The following is a 22,142-nucleotide window of genomic DNA, read 5'->3' as shown; positions in this document are numbered from 1 at the left end:
CCTCATAGGAAATTATATTCCAAAACTCAGTGCCGAAGGAAGAGATACTACTTTACAGTGTGTTCTACATATTTTTTGGTCTCCTTGGAAACAGGTGGTGGTGGTGGTGGTGGTGGTGAAGCTGTACTCCAAGCTTGAAATGTAAAATTGCATCCTAAATATGTTCACCAACCTTTGGTCCAAAATCTCACTTGTTAAGGAACAGATTACATTTTAGTATGCTGTACACCCTTTGAAAATGGGTGCAGCGATCAAGGTTGAAACTAGAAACATAAAATGGTGTCCTGACTGTGAGTGCCAAATTACACTCTGAGATCTCAAAAGGTGAAGACAGTTAGTGTTACGAAGGATATTATTTGGGGTAGTTATACCAACGGCCTCACTTTTGCTCATCTAATTATCTTTCCGTACTCCTTTGAATCAGGAGATCAAAATCACCCTGATCATTGCAGACATTAGTACTTCTGCTAATGCAAGCCGCATAGAATCAGGCATACTAAAACATTGCTCACGTTTCACCTTGTAGTGAGGTACCCTAGGAGGAGATGGGAGACCTGGTACACAGTCTTCTGGAGAAATACTGTTTGTACAGGCTTTGGCCCCTGTAGCTTGAAAGAACTTTTAAATGTAGTTTTTTAAATCACTATTTGGCAATGGTGGCAGCCTCATTGTTTGGTTTTGCAGTCTCATACCGTTTGTACATGGGCATGCCATTCACATGCATTCTTTGCAACTTTCCTTAGGAATGTCCCAGTGGGATTGTTAATGAAGAGAACTTCAAAGAGATTTACTCTCAGTTCTTCCCACAGGGAGGTGAGTACTCTGCACATAATTAGTTTTGTTTGCATGCACAACCAATTGCCATAATTGCCTTTGAAATTTGGCCAAAACAGGTTGTTGTACTTGTTAATTAAGCCTTTTATACTACTTAATGGGTGGACAGAAGTACTTCAGGGTTTTAATTAAAGAGTGAATATACCTACTAGCAATAGGTATTTATAAAAGCACGCAATCTGCAATTTGTTTAGATTTATAGGACACCCCACCCAAAGGCTCTGGACACGTAACGAAAGCAATAATTAAATTCACTGAATTCCCCCCCCCCGTTTACTAATTCACTTGAGACCCAAAAGCCAGCCCAAGCAAATAGGGTCTTGCAATGGTTTGGTCGGGCACTCAGGCTTAAGCTTTGGTAAATTTGCAGCAGCTAATTGGTGGCACCTGCAAAGCCCTATGCAACCTGTTTTGAAAGGGGCTCATTGTCAGATCTTGCTAGGCCCCTTTCAAAGTGCTTTCTCGCTGAGTGCCTTGAAAGGGACTCTGCAAGTGTGGCACCAAAAAGTTACCTGATGTCATTGTGATATCAGGTGATTGACAGGTGGACAGGGACAAATCCATTTCCACACTCCTGCCTTAGACAATTAAATGAAGGACCATCTCCTTATTGTAACTTTTTATTATAAAATACATTTTTCTTGGATATTAAGAAAGCAGGATGGATCAAAAACTCAAAAGTGATCAATAATCTGTCCTTATATCACTCATTCATTCATTTCTCTGTCAAAGTCGCAGTATCTTAATATTGGTTGGTGATCACTCGTGACCGAGTAAGATTGTCTTCCAAGATAATTTGGTTGGAAGACGGCTGTGCGTGAATTTGTTTTATGTGGGGAGATCAGTGCACGATGATCAACACACAATCTTGACAGAAAAAGGCTTTGATCCAATGGCATGGATACCACGACGATTGGACGTCTTTTATCTGCTCCAGCCTTCATCCGCCTTCACAGCTGTTGTAATGTACACATTGTTATCCTCTGCCTGTTCTGTCGTTGAGGACTTTCTTGGATCGTTCTTTGCCTGGTTCCTCTCCCTTGACCTTACCGCCATGGGTGACCCTGCTGGGAGTACATTGCTCACAGGGTTCACTGGAACACGCAAGCCCACTCACCACTGCAAGGTGACGATCTAGCAATATTAAAGCTGGCTGGCAGGCAGATCTGCCGAGCACTCCCCGTCGGCTCAAATGAAAAACGCTTTATTGGAACTGTTTCTTATCTACAGCATTTGAATGTTCACTTTCTGAGGCCACAGTGTGGAACAGCCAGACTCCAACATTTAGTCATACAGCTTCCAATGAGTCAAAACATTATTCAGCCCAGAAGTGCCTATGAGAAATGTCCTTAGCTGAGTTCCCTTAGGTCTTGTTGAATCCTATATGGCTTCCCTCTGGCTTTCTGGAGATTTTGGTTCCCTATTAAATGGCTAAATATGAGATGGGCAGTCATCTAGGCCACTTGGAATCTGTCACATGTGTGTGTATATAGGAATAACTTACGTATAGTGATAGCATTGCTAAACATACAATGGAGCGTAGAAAAAGAAATTAACTACAAATGCTCTTAAAAAATTTTCTTAGTTTTTTCTTCTTCTTATTCTTGCAGTTTAATCTTGAATACATCCAAGAGTTGGCCTAAGAACTTTGCTGTGCTCCCTCTACTGAAATCCCATTGCTACCCTAAACTCTGAAATCTGAAATAGAGTCCTTGGCTCTCACTGAAGAGCTTAATCTTGCCAGTTCAAAGTGTTCTAACAAATAAAGAATTACTCTTTCATTAATTGTGAGAATACAAGTATGAGCTTCAAGGGCGGGGTGTGGGGGAACCCTGCAAAATTGTTGCTACTTGCAGTCAGATCATGAGAACTGGCAACACAGTAGATAAGCTCTATATGGGTTTATGTGTTCCCTGTTATTTTCCTCCTACAGGACCTTACATTAGCATGTGCAGAGGGAAATGTAAGAGGCTGTTGTGTGGGTCAGAGCTGAAAGATGATGTACATTTGTGATTACTCAATTATCTCTGTGGGTTTTCCTTTGTTTTGCTAAGCCTGTTGCTTTTTTCCCTTTCAACAAAGCTGGGGGGTTATCAGTGGTAATTTCTGGATCTTATACATTTCAGTATAGTGTGGGTAATCACCCAACTTATTCTTTTTCCTCAAAAGTTTTTTCCATACAGTTTTTTTACAGCATCGCCTCTGTTCTCTCGCTACAACCAACCTCATTATTTTCCCTTTTATATTTTGTGAGCTACATGGCCAGGGTATAATCATATTTTCACTTATAATTGTTTAAGAACAATCCAGTGGGAATTCCTCATTCGCAAGCCATGTTGAAATGAATGGGAGCCTCTCAGATCTTGTGCTCTTAAGTTTCAGCCTTGTTCAACAGAACTTCCCAACTGAGTGTGCCATTAATGCTAGTTTCTTATGCTGAAGAATGCAGAAGGAGGAAGGATCATAGCTCAGTGGTAGTAGAGCATCTCCTTTCCACACTGAAGATTCCAGGTTCAGTCCCCAGCATCTCCAGGTAACTCTGGGAATGTCCCATGTCTGAAATCCAGTCACAGAGCCACTGCTGGTCAGTGCTGACAATACTGATATAATGCAGCTTCCTAAAAAGAATAACAGATGTTTGTAGAACTACTAAAGTCATTTTGTGTGACTTCCTTGTTTTAAAAGCTTTAATTGTCAACAACAAAGGTTCCGGATTAATTTTTTACTTTAGCTGAATGTTAAAAAGTAGTTATGCTTGTTAGCTTCCATGATTAAACCCACAGCAATAGTATTCAAAAATGAGATTTTTTTTTAAAAAAAGTATCAAACCTGTAGTTAAACAGCTTCTTGATTTCAGGTTCAGGTTTTCTATCCTGCTAAGGTCAGCTGAGTAAGATGATAACACTCTTGTTCTAAATTTATTTTTTTCTCATTGGCTATAGCAGGACAATCACTTTAACCACCCCGCACCAACATTAGAAACAAGGTAAATGTTTAAGGTGCCACTCCTTTTTTTCTGAGAGGGCTCCTTGTTCTACAGAAAGCCATAGGAGTCTCACTAGAAAATAAGATAACAACCGCTATGAGCATCCCTTCAGGTGTTGCATGATGTTCCCAAAATCACATACAAGGTTCCACTATGGGGCCCACCCATTAACCTGTCCTCAGCGCTGCTACAATTATTTTCATACAATCTGTCCTCCACCTCATATAAACTCTTAAATTCACACATGCATAAGATACTGTTATGAATGGTTATCCAACTGAGGCTCCAGAGGACTCCCACTTAAGAAAGATAGGTTCCTAACAGGGAATGCACTTGCAAAGCAGAACCCAACATATTTGATCACTCTGCTCACCCGCTAATGAGCAGAGGGTTCAATCCTGCTGCAAGGGTCTGCTTCACCAGTGTGTTTCCCACAGAGAATGTGCTAGTGAAGCAGTACCTAATGTTCCCCCTCTCTTTGCACCCTCCCACTCTCTGTTTGAGGCTCTCACCGCCACTAGGATAAGAAATTACAAAGTTTAAGGAGACCACCCCTCTCAAACAACCTCAAAATTTCCCTGGGCTCTCTCTGAGGCCTCAGGTGGTAGCATGACATAATGGCTTCAGGTGTGGGTGGTGAAAATAAAGAGAGAGCACACCAAGTTTATAAAACAATTAAACAGTTTACTAAAACAGAAAGAAAAAATGTGGAGTTTAAGCCAAGTGAAAGTTATAGAGAAAGAATTGCAATGTCCAAAAAGCTACTACATGTGATGCGGAAAAAAATTACAGGAAACCCAGAATATCTCTTTGGAGCAAAAACAAATTAAAACTGGTGAAATACAGTCCACTTGTTGCCCTAGCCTAAGCAGTCCCTAAACTTGCCAGGCTCTTGAGGAAATCTTACTAGTAGCCTTTCCTCTTGGTTTTTGCCTATTATCCAGGTTTACACTAAGCTTTTCCTTATCACACTGAGGTCCACCTTGGTCTAAAGGCTTGTTATCTCAGGTGTCCCACCTTCAGCTCCAAAACTCCAGGATGGCTATTCTTTAATAAAATATCTCCATGTCAATCATATGCCCCACCCTAGCAGGTCACAGGAAGTCATGAATTGTCCAGACTGGGATGCGACTTTCCACACAAAGGCAATGGCAGACACACTGCTCCCAAGCCAGGTCACGTGATCAGCCAGACCGGGTGATTTGGGCCAATTAATCCTATGGCTTTCGAAACAGACAAGTACAGACATGCATTAAAGCCTCAGAGGCTGATAATACAGTATGGCCCCGCTTATACGGCGGGTTCCGTTCCGGACCCCCGCCGTAAAGCAGAAATCGCCGTAAAGCGGAACCCCATTGACTTTAATGGGGCGCGTTGCGTGAAAATGATCCGAAAATGCCATCAAAAGCTGCAAAATCGCTTTAAAAGAGGGGAGGAAAGCCACCGCATTAGCGGAATGCTGGGAAGCGGAGCGCCAGGAAGCGGGGCCCTACTGTATCTCTGCTGAAATGTTGAAATCAAATGTTTGGGCTCCAGTGTTAGGAACTTTATTGACTTGTATTGGCCCTTTAGCACACATTCCAGAATACTGGGGGCTGGCTATAATCATTCCAATATATATATATATATATATAAAGGGAAAAGATCAAACCCTGCCAGCTATAGACCAATCAGTTTGCTGAGTATCATCAGCAAGCTCTATGCCAGTCATCTTCATGAGAGGTTACTAAATTGGATGGTGCAGGAAAACATGCTTGAAGATGAACAGGCTGGCTTTAGGACAGGGTGTTCTACAGTCGACCAGGGTCTCACGCTTCAACATTTGGACGAAAAATATTCATCATCCCCTGGAGAAAACTTTTATGTAGTCGTTATAGATTTTAGGTCGGCTTTTGACTTGATCCCAAGGGATAGATTATGGAAAAAATTTGAGGCTTCCACTATAGATAGGTGACTACTAATACCTATTCGTAGTCTCTATGAAAACTGCAGGTAAAATGTGACCTAGTTGGCTACCTGTCTGATCCCATTCCAACCTTCAGTGGAGTTAAACAGGGATTATCTTGGCCCCTACCCTGTTTAACTTCTACATTAATTCCTTGGTCAAAAAAGTAACAGATGCCAATCTTCATCCTCCTAAATTGGCATCTGAATCCATGTCAATTCTGCTTTATGCAGATGATGCGGTCCTTCTGTCCTTGACGTGCGTAGGGCTGAGGCATCTTTTAAGAGCCTTAGACTCGTATTGCAAAAACAAACTGTTGCCTATCAACCATACTAAGACCAAGGTACCGATTTTCACCAAGAAGAGAATTAAGCACAGATGGCAGATAAATGAACACTCAGTTGAACAGGTTATATACTATAGGTACTTGGGAGTAACCTTTCATTCATCAGGCTCCTGGAATGCTCAAATAAATAATGCAGTTATGAATACGCAGGGGAGTGCAAAGGCATCCCTCTCCTTTTTTACCAGAGGAGGTCAACATGTACCTTCAGCTATTCAGGTGTTTGTAGCTAAAATCATAGCCCAGATGTGATATGGCTCACAGTTATGTGCTTATAGCAAATTTGTTCCATTTGAAGTAATTCAAACTAAATTCCTGAGAGCTATCCTGGGAGTCCCGTGCTGTGTACCTAATGCAATCCTCCGTTTAGAGGCAGGGCAAATTTCTACAGAGGCCCGTGTGTGGATTCTCAAGATGAATTATTGGCTGACGTTGATGTTTTGTTCAGTGGATTTAGCCCCACTATGCTAACTGACATCTTCCAATCAAAATGGAGGAAGGTACTAACACTGAAATTACAAAAGCTGGGTTTTTCGCCCGATGCTATATTAGCTTTAGGATATAGTAAAGCCAAAGCAGTTATAAAGCAGCACATTGGAGATTTTGAATTTCAAGAACATTTAGGGTTGTCCATACTTTACCCAGACTTTAGGGATAATATGGCAGCATTTGCACCTTCAAATTATTTAATAAAACTGACTATCCCTAAATATAGGAAAGTGTTTACGTTAGCCAAGTTCAATGTTTTACCTTCCGCTTTCCTGGAAGGCAGATATAAGAGATATTGAAAGCGTTTGTGCCCTTGTGGTTCAAGAGAGGTGAGACAATTGCCCATGTGTTAGTCTATTGCTCTTTTTATCATAATTTTAGAGCTATTTTTATTACTCTGATACTAACAAAAACTCCCGGCAGATCTGACTTATTCTATCTGGAGTACTTGTCTGACCAGAACCCCCGGGTCACAATGAAAGTGGCCAGCTTCCTTGCAGCTTCTATTGAGTGTCAGAGAGTAAGGATTAAATAATGTTTTTGTAATTTCATTCTCTAATATTTTTATGTTTTACAGGGGAATATTTTATTGTGGTCCGCTTGCTTTTATTATGTACAAGAGTTATATTATTTTACTTTTTTTTTCTATTTTGCACTTGTACAATTCTGTACGGACTGGTCTTTGACCGTAATAAAATCAGTCAATCGATCAACATTCATTCCCATGCTATACACAGCATTTCCTAAAAAGCATCGTCCAGGACAGCTAAGGCCAGTTCCTTCACGTTAACTATGCCCATTCTTCTAGTAATATCTGATTAGGCCTTCTGTATGGAAACTGCTGGACTGGCTGCTAATTGTGTAGCCACTAGGAATATCCCAATACTAAGCTGAAAATAAAGCAATCAAATCCTGGAAGCTGAGTGACCTAAGTTTCTACAAAGTTAGTGCTCTGTATTCCTTCCTGCTGCCACCTGTCAGAATGTTAATATGTCATAATAGTTACGATCACTGAGTGCAAAACAGAAGCCTTATTTCATGTTAAAAAACAACTGACCCCTCTCTGTACTCACATTGCAGACTAAGTGGGAGGGAAATCACGTTAAGTAGCTCTGATTAAAAGCGTAAGGACTTCAACTTTCAACTTATGTTTGCCCATGGGTCCCAGACTAGGGGTCAGTGTCCTTGTTGGGGTAGCTGGTGAGAAATACCCAGGATAAAGCCAACCCTGCAAGGTAGTACTGCTGGTACCATTCCTTGTGTCCCCATCTTGGGCTAGGAGATTCCCAAGCAGTTACCCAGATGTCCTTTGAGATTCACTGGAAAACGTGCTAAGAAGCAGACTCTCTGTCCCTTGAGCCTCAGACCCTCTAGGGTTACTCAGCAGAACTTAACCAAACAGGTAAGACTAGATTTCGGACCAAACTCTCATCCAATAAATCCAAATTATAAAAAGTGGATTTATTAATAATTTTTTAAAAATACGACAGCATAAAATAAGAACCCGCATACCAGTGAAAATATACAGATAAAAAGATGTTAAGAAATACCACAGTGCATATAAGGGGAGTTAGAAGACGAGAACAATAAAATAACAAAGGTAACTTACTATTTTAGACCATTTGACCCCTACCAGCAAGTAGCAATAGGATCTTCACAGATGTCAGCATCCAAGACAGGAATCAAGATGTGGGGCAGGACACAAAGAACTCAAACCACTTTTTATAGAAAAGGCAACAGGCAGGCAGATTCCTTGACCAGAGGGACAGTTGGCTGGAACTTTCCAGACCTGGAGTGTACATACGAGTCTCACCACTAAAGTATGTGATTCCAATTAGCAGGGCACCATAATGACCTTGAAGTGCAGCCCTACCAGAGATAAGACAGGTGGAAAGGATTATCTCTCACAGCCACTCATGAGAGAAACTTGGGAAATGTATTTCACATAGGTCAGCTCTTTACCCAGAAGGCTGAGCACAAGAGCCATTTTCTGAACTGAGAAAACCTAATTTCTTGAAAATGTTTAATCACAATTGCCTTGACTGCCTTGGATGTTCTACTGAATAAAGGCTATGGAACCACAGAATTACTTGAAATGTATGAAAGGTCACTATAAAAGTCAACTGTGGCAAAGCTGGTAATCTTTATTGATTTTTGCAGAGTGTGGTTTAAAACTTTTTATTCTTTTCAGTGGCAGTCAACACACTGCTAATTTTTGTATTTATTTTGAAATCACCAAATATCAATAAATAAGAAAATGCAAGACATGAAGCCAAGTAGCCTGCTAGTAAAATGAAATAAACACAAGATCCTACAAATCAGGATCAGCATTAAGGGAGCAATCCTATGACTCCAAGGAGGATCACAGAATCATAGAATAGTACAGTTGGAAGGGGCCTATAAGGCCATCAAGTCCAACCCCCTGCTCAATACAGGAATCCAAATCAAAGCATTCCCGACAGATGGCTGTCCAGCTGCCTCTTGAATGTCTCCAGTGTCAGAGAACCCACTACCTCTCTAGGTAATTGGTTCCATTGTCGTATGGCTCTAACAGTTAGGAAGTTTTTCCTGATGTCCAGTTGAAATCTGGCTTCCTGCAACTTGAGCCCATTATTCCATGTCCTGCACTCTGGGACGATCAAGAAGAGATCCTAGCCCTCCAATATGTGACAACTTTTCATGTACTTGAAGAGTGCTATCATATCTCCCCTCAGTCTTCTCTTCTCCAGGCCCGGTTCTTTCAGTCTCTCCTCATAGGGCTTTGTTTCCAGTCCCCTGATCATCCTCGTTGCCCTTCTCTAAACCTGTTCCAGTTTGTCTGCATCCTTCTTAAAGTGTGGTGTCCAGAACTGGACGCAGTACTCAAGATGAGGCCTTACCAGTGCTGAATAGAGGGGAACCAATACTTCACGTGATTTGGAAGCTATACTTCTGTTAATGCAGCCTAATATAGCATTTGCCTTTTTTGCACCCACATCACACTGTTGGCTCATGTTCAGTTTGTGATCAATGACAATTCCAAGATTCTTCTCACATGTCGTATTGCTGAGCCAAGTCTCCCCTATCTTATAACTGTGCATTTGGTTTCTTTTTCCTAGGTATAGAACTTTGCATTTATCCCTGTTGAATTTCATTCTGTTGTTTTCAGCCCAGTGCTCCAGCCTATCAAGGTCCCTATGAATATTATTTATTTATTTATTTATTTAATTTAATTTTTATACCGCCCATAGCGAGGCTCTCTGGGTGGTGTACATCAAATATAAATATATAAACAGTCAATTTTTAAAACCACCTAATCAACAAGACAACAGTTTATACATACAACAAAGACAAAATTAACATAAAAACCCATATTGAATACAAATCAAAAGTAAAAAAATTCAGAAAAGATAAAACATATAACTATCTTTACAACATTAATACAAATACTAAAATACTAAAAGATAGAAATATTAAAATATTAAAATAATAAATAATATTAATAATATTACAATAACACCACAGTCTCTTTATTTACCAAAAATAACATTTCACGTTAGATTTTACGGTAGGAAGTCAGCTATATCATTTAGCCACATGGCAGCTATTTTCTGCAGCCATTTTCTGGGTACAGTCCAGCAATCTGAGGCATCTCCAAGAACGAGGCAGACTGGATCCAACAAATTCTCATGTCCAACTAATTTTATTGGTGTGGAAAGCAAAACCCTTCCAGATACAAATAGAATTGGCAGTTAGAGAAAAAGACAATGTGGAGGACATGTTTTGGAAGCCCTGGGGGGCTTCTGATGAGACCCTGCTACATTCAAAGGGATATTTGTATTTGCTTGCTTCCCTCATTCCATTCCCCGCTCTGTTTCTCTATTCTATTGGAGCATTCCAAGTTTAGTAAATGGGTGGTGGTAGTGAAGGCAAAAAAAAAAAGGGAAAGGGAATCAGCCTGTGAGCTGACAGGTTCGTAGTGATGTTTCTGTTAAGAAATCCCTCTCCCAAACAATTCCCTCCAAAGATTTTAGATGGCATCATTTGAAAAAGATTCAACTTAGTAGTAAAGTTTTTGGTTAGCAACTAGTGTTTTTGTTTTGATTCCTAAAAACTGGTACTTGCACCCAAAAAACACAAATGCCACTGCCCAGAATGCTGCCATGCTAAGAGGCAGCTTTTGCTTCTGACCATTCCACCACCAGCTCTAACACAACCTGACAATGGGAAGTTGTACCCACCAAAAGAAAACATGACAAGTGTATCTAAAACTATCCTTACATCTTAGCTTCCCATTTCTACTGTTGCCTGTTAAACACTAATTTTATATTAAAATACTTCACATGTGGAGCTACTTTGCTGCCAAGGTCTCTGGCTTGCCAATGTACATGAAAGCCTATTTTTTACATTTGAAAAAAACACACAACCTTTTTAATAACTTATGACGCTTGCAGGATTTAGGGTTCTCAGTACTGATGAACAATTCACATGAACATAAGATAATAAATCAATCAATTAGGTTTTTGTTTAAGAAAAAAGCACAAAAAACAATATTGTTTCTGTCTTCCACGGTATTAGCTGTGCCCCCCAATTTTGTATCATCTGCAAATTTGATAAGCATGCTCTGTACCTCCTCACCCAAGTTGTTAATAAAAATGTTGAAGAGCACTGGGCCCAGGGCCAAGCCCTGTGGTACCCCAGTTTGAGAAGGAACCATTGATAAGCACTCTTTGAGTACGCTTCTGGAGCCAACTGATCCACCTGATAGTTGTTCCATCCAGTCCACATTTAGCTTGGTTGCTTGCTAATCAGAATACATGGGGCACTTTGTCAAAAACTTTGTTGAAGTTGAGATATATTATGTCCAAAGCATTCCCACTGTCTACAAGGGAGGTTACCCGATCAAAAAATGAGATAAGATTAGTTTGGCAGGATTTGTTCTTCATAAATCCATGTTGGCTCCTAGTAATCACTGCATTGTTTTCAAGGTGCTTACAGATTGATTGCTTGTTCCAGAGTTTTTCCAGGGTTTGATGTAAGGCTGACTGATCTGTAGTTCCCGGGTTCCTCCTTTTTGCCCTTTTTGAAGATAGGGACAACATTAGCTCTCCTCCAGTCATCGGGCACTTCACCAGTCCTCCATGATTTTGCAAAAATAATAGATAGCGGTTCTGAGAGTTCTTCAGCCAGTTCCTTCAATACTCTAGGATGCAGTTTATCGGGTCCTGCCGATTTGAACTCATACAAAGTGATTAGGTATTCCTTGACTGTTTGTCTATCAGTCTCAAGCTCCAATCCTGCCCCTTCCACTTCATGTTTCCCGGGAGGGTCATAAACCCTTTTTTGGGAGAAGACGGAGCCAAAGTAGGAATTGAGGACTTCTGCCTTTTCTTTGTCATCTGGTATCATTTTGCCATCTTCATTGAGTAGCTGTGGCACCATTTATGTTCTCTGTCTTTTACTATGGACGTACCTGAAGAAAGCTTTTTTTGTTGCTTTTAGCATCTCTCGCTAACCTCAGCTCATTCTGAGCTTTAGCTTTCCTGACGCCATCCCTGCAATTCTGTGATACCTGCCTGTACTCTTCCTTTGTGGCCTGGCCTTCTTTCCACTTCCTGTATGTGTCCTTTTTTGTTTCCAGGTCATCTTTAAGCTTTTTGTGAAGCCACATTGGTTTCTTCTGCTGTTTCCCCCCTTTTTTCCTTGTTGGAATTGCTTGCCATTGAGCTTCTAGAATTTCCTTTTTTAGAAACTCCCACCCATCTTGGACTCCTTTTCTCATTAGGGTGGCTTGCCATGGAACCGTACTTACAATTGTTCTGAGTTTATTAAAATCAGCTTTCCTGAAGTCCAGGGTGCGCGTATGGCTACTCTCAGCTTTTGCTTCTGTTAAAATCAAGAATTCAAGTATGGTGTGGTCACTTTCCCCCAGAGTTCCTGTAACTGCCACTTCATCCACCAAATCATCTCTGTTGGTTAGAATCAAGTCCAGGATAGCTGATCCTCTGGTTGCTTCCTCCACTTTCTGTAGGAGAAAGTTATCTCCAACACAAGTCAGAAATTTCTTGGAGGGGCTGTGTTTGGCAGAATTTGTCTCCCAAGAGATATTGGGATAACTGAAGTCCCCTATTACTACTACATCATGCCTTCTCGAAACATTGGCAATTTGCTTTTCAAAAGTTACATTCTTATCTTCTCCTTGATTGGGTGGTCGGTAGTAGACTCCAAGCACCACATTCCTTTTGTTAATTGCCCCATTAATTTTAATCCAGATACTCTCGGTGGAGCTACCAAGCTCATCTTCCTGTATTTCTGTGCAGGGATATATATTTTTAACATATAGCACAACTCCACCTCCCTTTTTATTCCTTCTGTTCCTTTTGATCAAGTTATATCCTTCAATTGCTGTATTCCAGTCATGGGAGTCATCCCACCAAGTTTCAGTTATACCTATCAAGTCGTAATTACCCTCCTGTATTAAGAGTTCAAGTTTGTCCTGCTTGTTTCCTATGTTCTGTGCATTAATATACAGACCTTGAAGATCATGTGATTTATGGCTTTGCTTCCTTACTACATTTTTCTGAGGCCTGTTACTGGGCCCTATTAGAGCCAATCTCTCTGTTCCCATTACTGTGCACAAGCCTTCATCAGTCGTTAGGACCAAGTTTACATCTCCCTCCCCCTTAAGATTCAGTTTAAAGCCCTCCTGATGAACTACTCCATGCCATGGCCAAACACATTCTTCCCAGTCCTTGTGAGATGCAACCCATCACTTGCTAGCAGCCCATCTTCTAGGAAGCATAGCCCGTGGTCCCAGAATCCAAATCTCTCACGTCGGCACCACCTTCATAGCCATTCATTCACATGGAGTATTTTTCTTTCCCTTTCTACTCCCCTTCTAAGTACTGGAAGGATGGATGAAAAAACTATCTGGGCCCCAAAGCCCTTGAGTTTCCTTCCCAGAGCTTCAAAGTCTGATGTGATTTATTCATAGCTCCATTTGGCAGTGTCATTTGTTCTGACATGGATGAGGAGAAAGGGATTCCTGTCGGTGTGCTTGATGAGTGATGGCAACCCTTCCATCACATCTAATCCGTCCTCCTGGTAGTCAGCATACCTGGCACATCCATGGATCTTCTCGGCATACTTGGGTTTCAATCCCACGCAGTAGGGAGTCTCCCACTACTAGTACTGTTCTCTTCTTGTTGTGGGACGTGGTTTCATTGCCCCTGCTTGATTGAGCTTCAGCCTCTTGCTCATTGTTGCACAGGGTCTCCTGTAATTCTTCCACCACAGGCTGTTCTCCAGTCTCATCCCCAAGGGGTTGAAAGCAGTTCCATAGTTCCACTGGTGATGGGTGTCTTCTAGCTCTTCTGCTCCTGTCACCCTTTCCCACAGAGTTTCCTCCACTTCGTTGTTCCTCTCCAAAGCAGTCTCCTCTTCTGCTACCACATGCTGTTTTACTTCCACCTCCACTTCTCTTTGCTGCTGTTGTTCCAGCGATCTGTCTAAAGACTCTTCATCTTCTCTTATAGTCCTCAGTGTGGCCACCTGCCATTCCAGGCCTCTCACTTTTTCTTCCAACAGTGCCACGAGCTTGCACTTTTTGCACATGTATGCCATGTTGTTATCAGGCAAGAAAACAAACATGGCACACACCTTGCAGGTCACAACCACTGGAGTATCCTTCCCGTTCATACTCTCTTCTACCTTTGTTTCTTTCTAAGTACTAGTTTTGGAGTGGCCTGTGCTTTGTCCTGTCCTACCTCAGGGTAAACTTAAGAGTCCCACTGGTACGCAGTGCGCCGCACAAGAAGAATTACTATTTTTTAAAAAAAATTTAGGGACCTCCCCCTTGACCTCCTGTCGAACTCCTTTGTCAAACTTCCATTTGCGCTCCCTGTTCACTCGCTCTCTGAAGGCTGGCTTGCTTATATCACCTGTCCTATGAACCAGCTGAGACAGCTCCCTCTGCTCTGCTCTGCTCAGTTAGGAGTCAGGAAACAGAATATCCATTGTTCCCTAGGACATTCTCCTTGGAGCCATAGGATTTGTCCCTTAATACTGATCCTGATTTGTAGGATCTTGCAGATCTCCCTCTCCAATCCCTCCCAGCCACCTTGGAAGGGACCACCACTATTGCCCCCCTGCCACTGGTGCTCCACCATTGGAGATGGCAAAAAGGGGCGCTACACAGATGGATCAGGGGAAGGTTTGGACCCACTAGATCCAAAGCCTTCCCACTCACCCCAAATGCCTCCAGGAGAGGAGGGAAATGATGCCCACCCAGGAGCTAGTATATTTCTTTTTCCTCCAGCCAGCCTGCCCCCACCTTCCATCCTGGTTGGCATGAGTCCAGCAGACTTGGGATTTGGTTGCTTCAGATAGTGTTCCTCCCCTCTCTCTCCTTGGATTGCTGTGTTAGGAAGGGAAGGCGAAGAGGTCATTCTTTGCCTTAAAAATACTTATGTAATTATTCCTCATGGTGGACCTATAACTCTAGCCAAGTAGCATGTATTCAATGAGAATTGTAAAAATGAAATGGGCTTCTGTCCTAGGTAAAGTCACAAACCCTTTCATTCAGAATGAGTTTATTTTATTGTGAATGTTTCTCTTCTAATATGGAACCATCAAGGCAGCTAACAACAATAAATAAAATAGTAAACTCAGAAAAGAAAAGAGAAAAAAAACCAGTATTAAGGACATAGGCATAGTTTTATGAGGAATTAAAAATATGTTCTTAAAATAAACTGTTGGTGGGTTGTGGTTTAACTTTGGATGTGTGGAAGTAGAACATTTGGACCTTGTTGAATCTTTCCCCCCTTCTAAACCCTTTTCCTTTCCTGTCATGTCATATCTTCCATAACATAATGAATCATTTCTTTTATGTAGTGCATTTCTGAACATTTTGAACTCTTACAATTCAGTATTATTAATATTATTATTAGGGAAACCACCGAACAGAACCATAGTACTTTGAAAGTCTCATTGGTTTCAGTGTTAATTATAGTAAATTATCTATTGAAATAATTGGGACTTAAAAGTGCTATACTTTGACTGGATTGTCGCCGTTGATTATGATGATGATGGTTAAAATCACCAGTGGTTCTTTTACAGTTGTTATAAAATGTAATGAATCTTTAAAGAACAGTGGAAGAAGTGTGACAAGTATGCCTTGATAACATTGCTCACTGTACACATATGCTATCTAATCACAATCAATTCTCTTGGAATACACTTCTTAATTGCACTTTAACCTTGAACATAGCCAAAAGCAAGCCTCTGGTGGGCATTCCTAAATCTTGACCTCTTTCTTCCCAAACTGAATTCACAAGTAGTGCCCTTGTGAATACACATTTCTTGATACGTAAAAAGTTAATGCCACAGCCGTAGACATACAGCCCAGTCTAGAGATTTACCTGTGCTTGAATGCATGCATGAATTTTTGCATGTGTGGTCTGTTCCATTCATTCCAGTGGTTGGACTTGATCTGTGTATGCACCTCTTTGCACATGCAGATGGGGTCTTTTCCTTGGAAATAGAAACAAATGAATTAAAAGTGTTTGTAAGGCAGGGGGACACCATGCACACATTAGAATTTTCCATAAACAATTGCTGGGTAGTATTCTAAATCTACAACACCCATTGTGTTGAAGAACATTTCCTAGGTCTCATATATGAAACGTATATGAAATAATGCTCATCTAAGTAAGAATAGCTGAAGTCCACCTCATACCACTTGGTCTATTTTTCTGATTACGACTAGCCGATTCCCTGGCCTTGTGGTGGTGTTGATAAATGCCAGGTCTGCACAAAATAAAACATCTATCATTCATGGTTTGATTGTGGATGAGGGGGCAGACTTGGCATGATAACTGAGAGTTGGATGGGAGAGCTCTGTGGTCCAGTGCTAACCCAGCTGTGCCCACCTGGGTCCTTGGTGCAGTACTTTTCCAGGTCAGAGGGACACGGAGAGGGGAGTTCTAATCATCCATAAAAATTCCATCTCCCTTACCAGGAGACCAATCCACACAGGGTCTGGGATTGAGGGACTGTTTGTGGTGTTGTGCCAGAGAGAGAGAACAGGGATGTTGTTAATGTACTATCCACTCTGCTGCCCTAGAACCTCCCTAACCAAGCTGGCGGAGGTAATCTCTGATGTGGTGTTGGAGAATCTTTTCACAGTGGTGTTGAGACACTTCAATATCCATGCTGAGGCTGTCTCAAATGGGCCAGCTTGGGACTTCATGGCCTCCATGACAACCATGGGACTGTCCCAATACATCAATGGCCCCAAACATTTGGCTGAACATACCCTTGTTGGCTGAGGATTCACTGTGAGTCCATTGTCACTGGCATGGCTGTTGCTCCTGTCAAGGCTCTTGTCTCACTGTGGAATGGTGAGATGCGTAGAGCCATCGACACAATAGCTCCTGAATGCCCCTGCCATTGCTGTGGAGCATGTAGGTCACCTTGGTATTCCAGTGGTCTGCTTGCAATGAAACAGGGTTCGGCGGCTGGAGCACAGGTGACACAAATCTTGGTCTTAACCTGACTGAACATGGGTAAGGCTGTATTATTATGCCTACCATGCGGCAGTGGTGGCTGTGAAGAAAGCCTACTTCTCTGCCATCATTGTGTCAGCCAGTAGCTGGCTGGCAGAACTTTTCTGAGTGATGAATGGACTTTTGTCATCTGGCCAAGAGAGCATTGCTCTGATACCCTCAGAGGCCTGCTGTAACAACTTTGCAAGGTACTGTAGGGACAAAATCAATCAGATTCAGACAGAGTTGGATGCCACAGTTAGAGCAAGTCTGATGGAGGCATCCAGAGCACTGTCTGTTCCACCTGTATTGGATCAGTTTCAATTATTGTGTCCTGAGGATGTGGACAAGCTGGTTGAAGAAGTGCGGTCCATCACGTGGCTGAGAACTAGCCGTAGGGGCCTGGCTAGGTAGGTCCAGGGAGTTATCAGTGCTTCGCTGGAGGAGGGGGAGGTGCCATCTGCCTTGAAAGAGGCAGTGATCTATCCTCTCCTTAAAAAGACTTCCCTGGACCCAGAAGTGTAAACAACTATCACCCAGTGGCAAATATCCCCTTTTGGGGCAAGGTGGTGGCAGTCCACCACTTTGGTTGAGAAGGTGGTAGCAGTCCAGCTTCAAGCATGCTTGGAAGAAACTGATTGCTTGGATCCGTTCCATTGGCCCGGCCATGGCACTGAAACTGCCTTGGTCGCCCTGGTTGATTATATTTGTCAGGAGAGAAATACGGGGAATGCGACCCTGCTCATTCTCCTTGATCTCTCAGTGGCTTTTGATACTATTGACCATGTTCTCCTTCTGGAACATCTTGAGGAGTTTGGGGTTGGGGACACTGTGCTTCAGTGGTTCTGCTCATACCTCCAGAGCTGCTTCCAAAATGTAGTTTGGGGAGGCTACTGTGTGGCACCATGGGAGTTATCCTGTGCTGTTCTGCAGGGTTCCATCTTGTCCCCCATGCTATTTAACATCTATATGAAGCCACTGGGAGTTGTCATCAGAAGGTTTGGAGTGAGGTGCAATATGCAGATGACACCCAGCTCTAACTCTCTATTTCATGTGAATCAGGAGAGGCAATTGAGGTGTTGAACCAATGATTGGAGGCAGTGATGGACCAATAAATTAAGGCTGAATCCTGAAAAGCCAGGGGCATTATATATCCAGAGTTCTTATGTCCAGGAAGTGGGAAGATGACCTGTTCTGGATAGGGTTGTTCTCTCCTTGAAGGAGCAGGTCCACAGCCTGGGGACACTCCTTGATCCAACATTGTGACTGGAGGTTCAGGTGGCCTCACTGGCTAGGAGTGCCTTTTTCTAGCTCTGTCTGGTTCATCAGCTTCAGCCCCTTTTGGACAGAGATGGCTTGGCCACAGTGTTCCATGCTCTGGTAGCTTCCAGACTGGATTATTGCAATGCGCTCTACATGGGGCCGCTCTATTCAGAAACTTCAACTGGTCCAAACTGTAGCAGCCAGATTAGTGTCAGGAGTTCCCTTTAGGACATATAGCCCCTGTTTTAAAACAGCTGCATTGGTTGCCAGTTCGTTTCCAGGCCCAGTTCAAGGTGCTCATGTTAGTGTTTAAAGCCCTAAACAACTTAGGTCCCAAATATCTGAAAGACATCCTCCTTCCCTACAGATCCTCATGGGTATTGAGATCAGCAGAGGGGGCCCTTTTGGTATTTCCACCTCCTTCAGAAGTTTGAGGTGGTGGCGGCCCAGGAGAGGGCATTCTCTGTGGCAGCCTCTAAGCTGTGGAACTCCCCCCCCCCACTGAAGCGTGTCTGGCAATTTCACTGTATAACTTTCAGCGAATGCTGAAGATGCACCTCTTTATCCTGGCGTTCGACACCTGAGATGTATATTTTTAGGATGCACCCTTTTTTCTGTGATTTTGTTTGGGTGTTTTTTAACTGTTTTTAATTATATGTTTTTAAATTGTTGTAACCCTCCCTGGGACCTTTGGGTGAAGGGCGGGTAATAAACAACAACAACAACAATAGCATTTACTTCATTTTCAAAAATGAAAAGAATAATTAGTTGGGAGTGAAATGAGTTTCTTTATTAAACTGATGAAACATTGCTGAAATGAGTTTCTTTATTAAAGCAGTCAATAAGGAACAACCTTGTTTAAATTGCAGATTCGACAACATATGCACATTTTCTGTTCAATGCATTTGACACAGATCACAACGGATGTGTGAGTTTTGAGGTAAGACTTGATGTGTATTTCTCTTCTTGTCCCCAAAGTTCCAGACCTATGACTTGCTTGTTAGAGCCTGATCCAGCCAAAGTTTAAAGTGTCATTAATGTCAATGAAAACATTAAATATGTATTCAGAACTCTCTCAATAAAATCAACAGGGCTATACCTCAGTTTTCATTACATTATCTCAGTAATCCATGCGACAATACCGTGATGCCAGTGAATATGATTTTATAATGCCCATTTTATAGATGAGCAACTAACTACATATTTGTTAGTATACCAACTGCCTACATTGTGACAAGGCAATTTAGAGCTATGGCAAACATGAAGGAAAAGTGGCTCAAAAGAGGCAATTTGGAGTTGAGATGCAGGGGATTGAGAAAGGATCTGTCCTTGCACATGTTCTCTGCTTCAAATCTCCCCTCTCCATGTGTTTGCAATATTACATTGGTAATGCCTAAAGATACTTCTGTAAAGACATTTGATTCTTCTCACTTGTGGATGTATCAAAATGGTTTCACAACTGAAGGAAAATTATCAACATGTGTATAATGCAACATACTTCATTACTAGAAAAATAAGAAAATGGAACATATTACTGCACAGTGGTGGAAATGTATGATCCAAAATCTCCATTACAACTTCCAGTACAGAAAAATCGAAGCCACGTGTGGAACAGAATGCAAGAGTGTGTGAATTACTCCTTCACATGATTCAGTAAGCCTTGGATTGTGGGAGGGAGATCTGAAGTGGTAGCCACAATAGCATGCTTTGGGCAAACCAATACCTGTGACATAGTGAAAGAGTGTTGGTAGGTGCTCCTCCTGCACTGACTTTTGACAACTGTCAGAATTGAAGAGGGAGGCTTTTTCTGTGTGTGTGGTAGCTGGGAACCTATTTATATTTACAAAATATAAGCTGTAATTAGTATAAAGGTGTTTGTGCCTCACTGCTAAACCATGGTTTACAAACCAGAGGTCATGGTGTAAAATAAGCTCTGGTCAGTCTCTAAACAAGATGACTTCAAACTACTGGCTGTGAAGCTGTCTAGTTAAATTAACCAGAATTTATTTTAACCTATGGTCTCTGGTTTGTGCATAACAAGCCAGATTTTGTATAAAGTGAAATAAAACTCTGCTGAAGTCCTTATCTTGACAGTGCAAGAGGAGCAGAGGGAGGAGTATGTGAACCCCATGTTCAGAGTAATTCCCTCTTTATTTGTTCAGATCGTGTTAAACCATGGTTTACTGCTCCTTCTGAAAGCAGCCATTAACTGACTTATCGATCATAGGGACACTGAAATTGTTAGGATGCTTCCATAACAGTTAATAAGGTGAAATTTATAAAAAGATAGATACACAAATTATCAGAAATGTCTTAAACTGGAATGCATCATATCTTTACCTGCAAGCTAGATTTAATAGTACTTGTAGAAATAATTAGGATTAAAATTCTGCTTTATTTCAGGATTCTTTTAATCACAGGAATTCCTGATTTTCTTTGGCCTTTCAGGTAGCAAAGAAGATACATTATACAGCCACGAGAGTGGCTGCATACTATAGCCAACCTGGATTTTTTACATTCCGCAATGTTAAATTGAAAATACCTCCCATGCAATTCTGATGCTTCCCATAAGCTCATTTCAAAATAAAACCTTACAAAACTTACAGTCCTGAACTCAGAAACACTTGCTTAACAACCCTGTAAATTTTCATGGTGATACACAAAACAGTCAGAGAGAATCGAGAGTTCAAAGTCTAAAAAGAGAGAAAAAAACCCCAGAGCTCTTTTGGACTTTTTTCTCTGAGTTCTTATAATCTGTTGAAATTCATTAAAAATCAACCATATTCACAGAGTACCTATAATCCTATTACTGACCTTGCCCCATACTCTGACCTTCATCTTCTAAATAAAGGCCTGGTGTGGATGTGGCAAGGGACAGCTTTGGTTTAAATTTGGGTGGGAGGCTACATGTGCCTGCTGTAGAATAAAAAGGTGGGGGAAACCCTGAAAAGCAATGACACTGTTCACAGTGTTTTCCTTTTGAAAAGGAAAGGGACTTCCCCTCTGCCCAGTGCCAACCCACCCAATCTCCTCCCCTCCCCCTCCCCCTCCTCTCCCTGCTCCTCCCCCAGGTTAGTGTTGGACTACGACCTGGGAGACCACAGTTTGAATCCCCACACAGCTATGAAGCTCACTGGGTGACCTTGGGCCAGTCAGCCTCAGAGAAAGGCAATGGTAAACCACCGCTGAATACCACTTACTATGCCCCTGTTCACACGTTACTCATCAAGTGTACAGTCCATGTACTTGGGTACAGAAGTAGTTCGGCTGTACACTCGTACAGTTATTCACATGTAACATTCAACAAGTGTACAGTCTGTGTACCTAGGTACACAAGTTGCTGGGCTGTACACTCGTACAGTTATTCACATGTAACATTCAACGAGTGTACAATCTCCGTTATATACACATTTGCTGCCAGGGAAAGAAAATGGCTTCAATGACACTTATTAAATGCGCCATTGAAGCAATTCCCTTTTACTGGCAACAAAGCAAGGCATGCTGGGTCTCTTACACTTCCTGAAACTGTTTCCTGTCAAGGGGTACATTTAATAGAAAGAGTTTTGGCAGAAACAGGAATGTAGTTTTACTCTTTTCATTTTTCCTCCAGATTCTTACGTTTTTTTTTTTTACAATATTTTTTATTCAAATTTTCATAAAACATACAAAATAAAATCATAAAACATTCAAAGACAAAAAACAAAACAAAACAAAAATGATTAAACAAAAAAAATAAAATGTTGACTTCCCATCTGTCAC

At 41.7% G+C, this 22,142-nt stretch overlaps 1 protein-coding gene across 4 annotated transcripts in view; it reads left to right on the top strand.

The window, feature by feature from the left end:
- Positions 1–22,142, top strand: part of KCNIP4 (potassium voltage-gated channel interacting protein 4) — a 676,014-nt gene that overhangs the window by 630,675 nt on the left and 23,197 nt on the right. For all 4 annotated transcript variants that reach the window (XM_061583682.1, XM_061583683.1, XM_061583684.1 and 1 more), the window contains exons 3-4: positions 744–813; positions 19,253–19,323. In XM_061583682.1, the coding sequence (XP_061439666.1) occupies positions 744–813; positions 19,253–19,323 (141 nt within the window). The remainder of the gene's footprint in view (positions 1–743; positions 814–19,252; positions 19,324–22,142) is intronic.

Source organism: Rhineura floridana, chromosome 9, assembly GCF_030035675.1.
Source record: "Rhineura floridana isolate rRhiFlo1 chromosome 9, rRhiFlo1.hap2, whole genome shotgun sequence".
Lineage (NCBI taxonomy): Eukaryota > Metazoa > Chordata > Lepidosauria > Squamata > Rhineuridae > Rhineura > Rhineura floridana.
The sequence above is the reverse complement of the archived record's forward strand: the minus strand, read 5'-3'. Positions and strand labels throughout refer to the sequence as shown.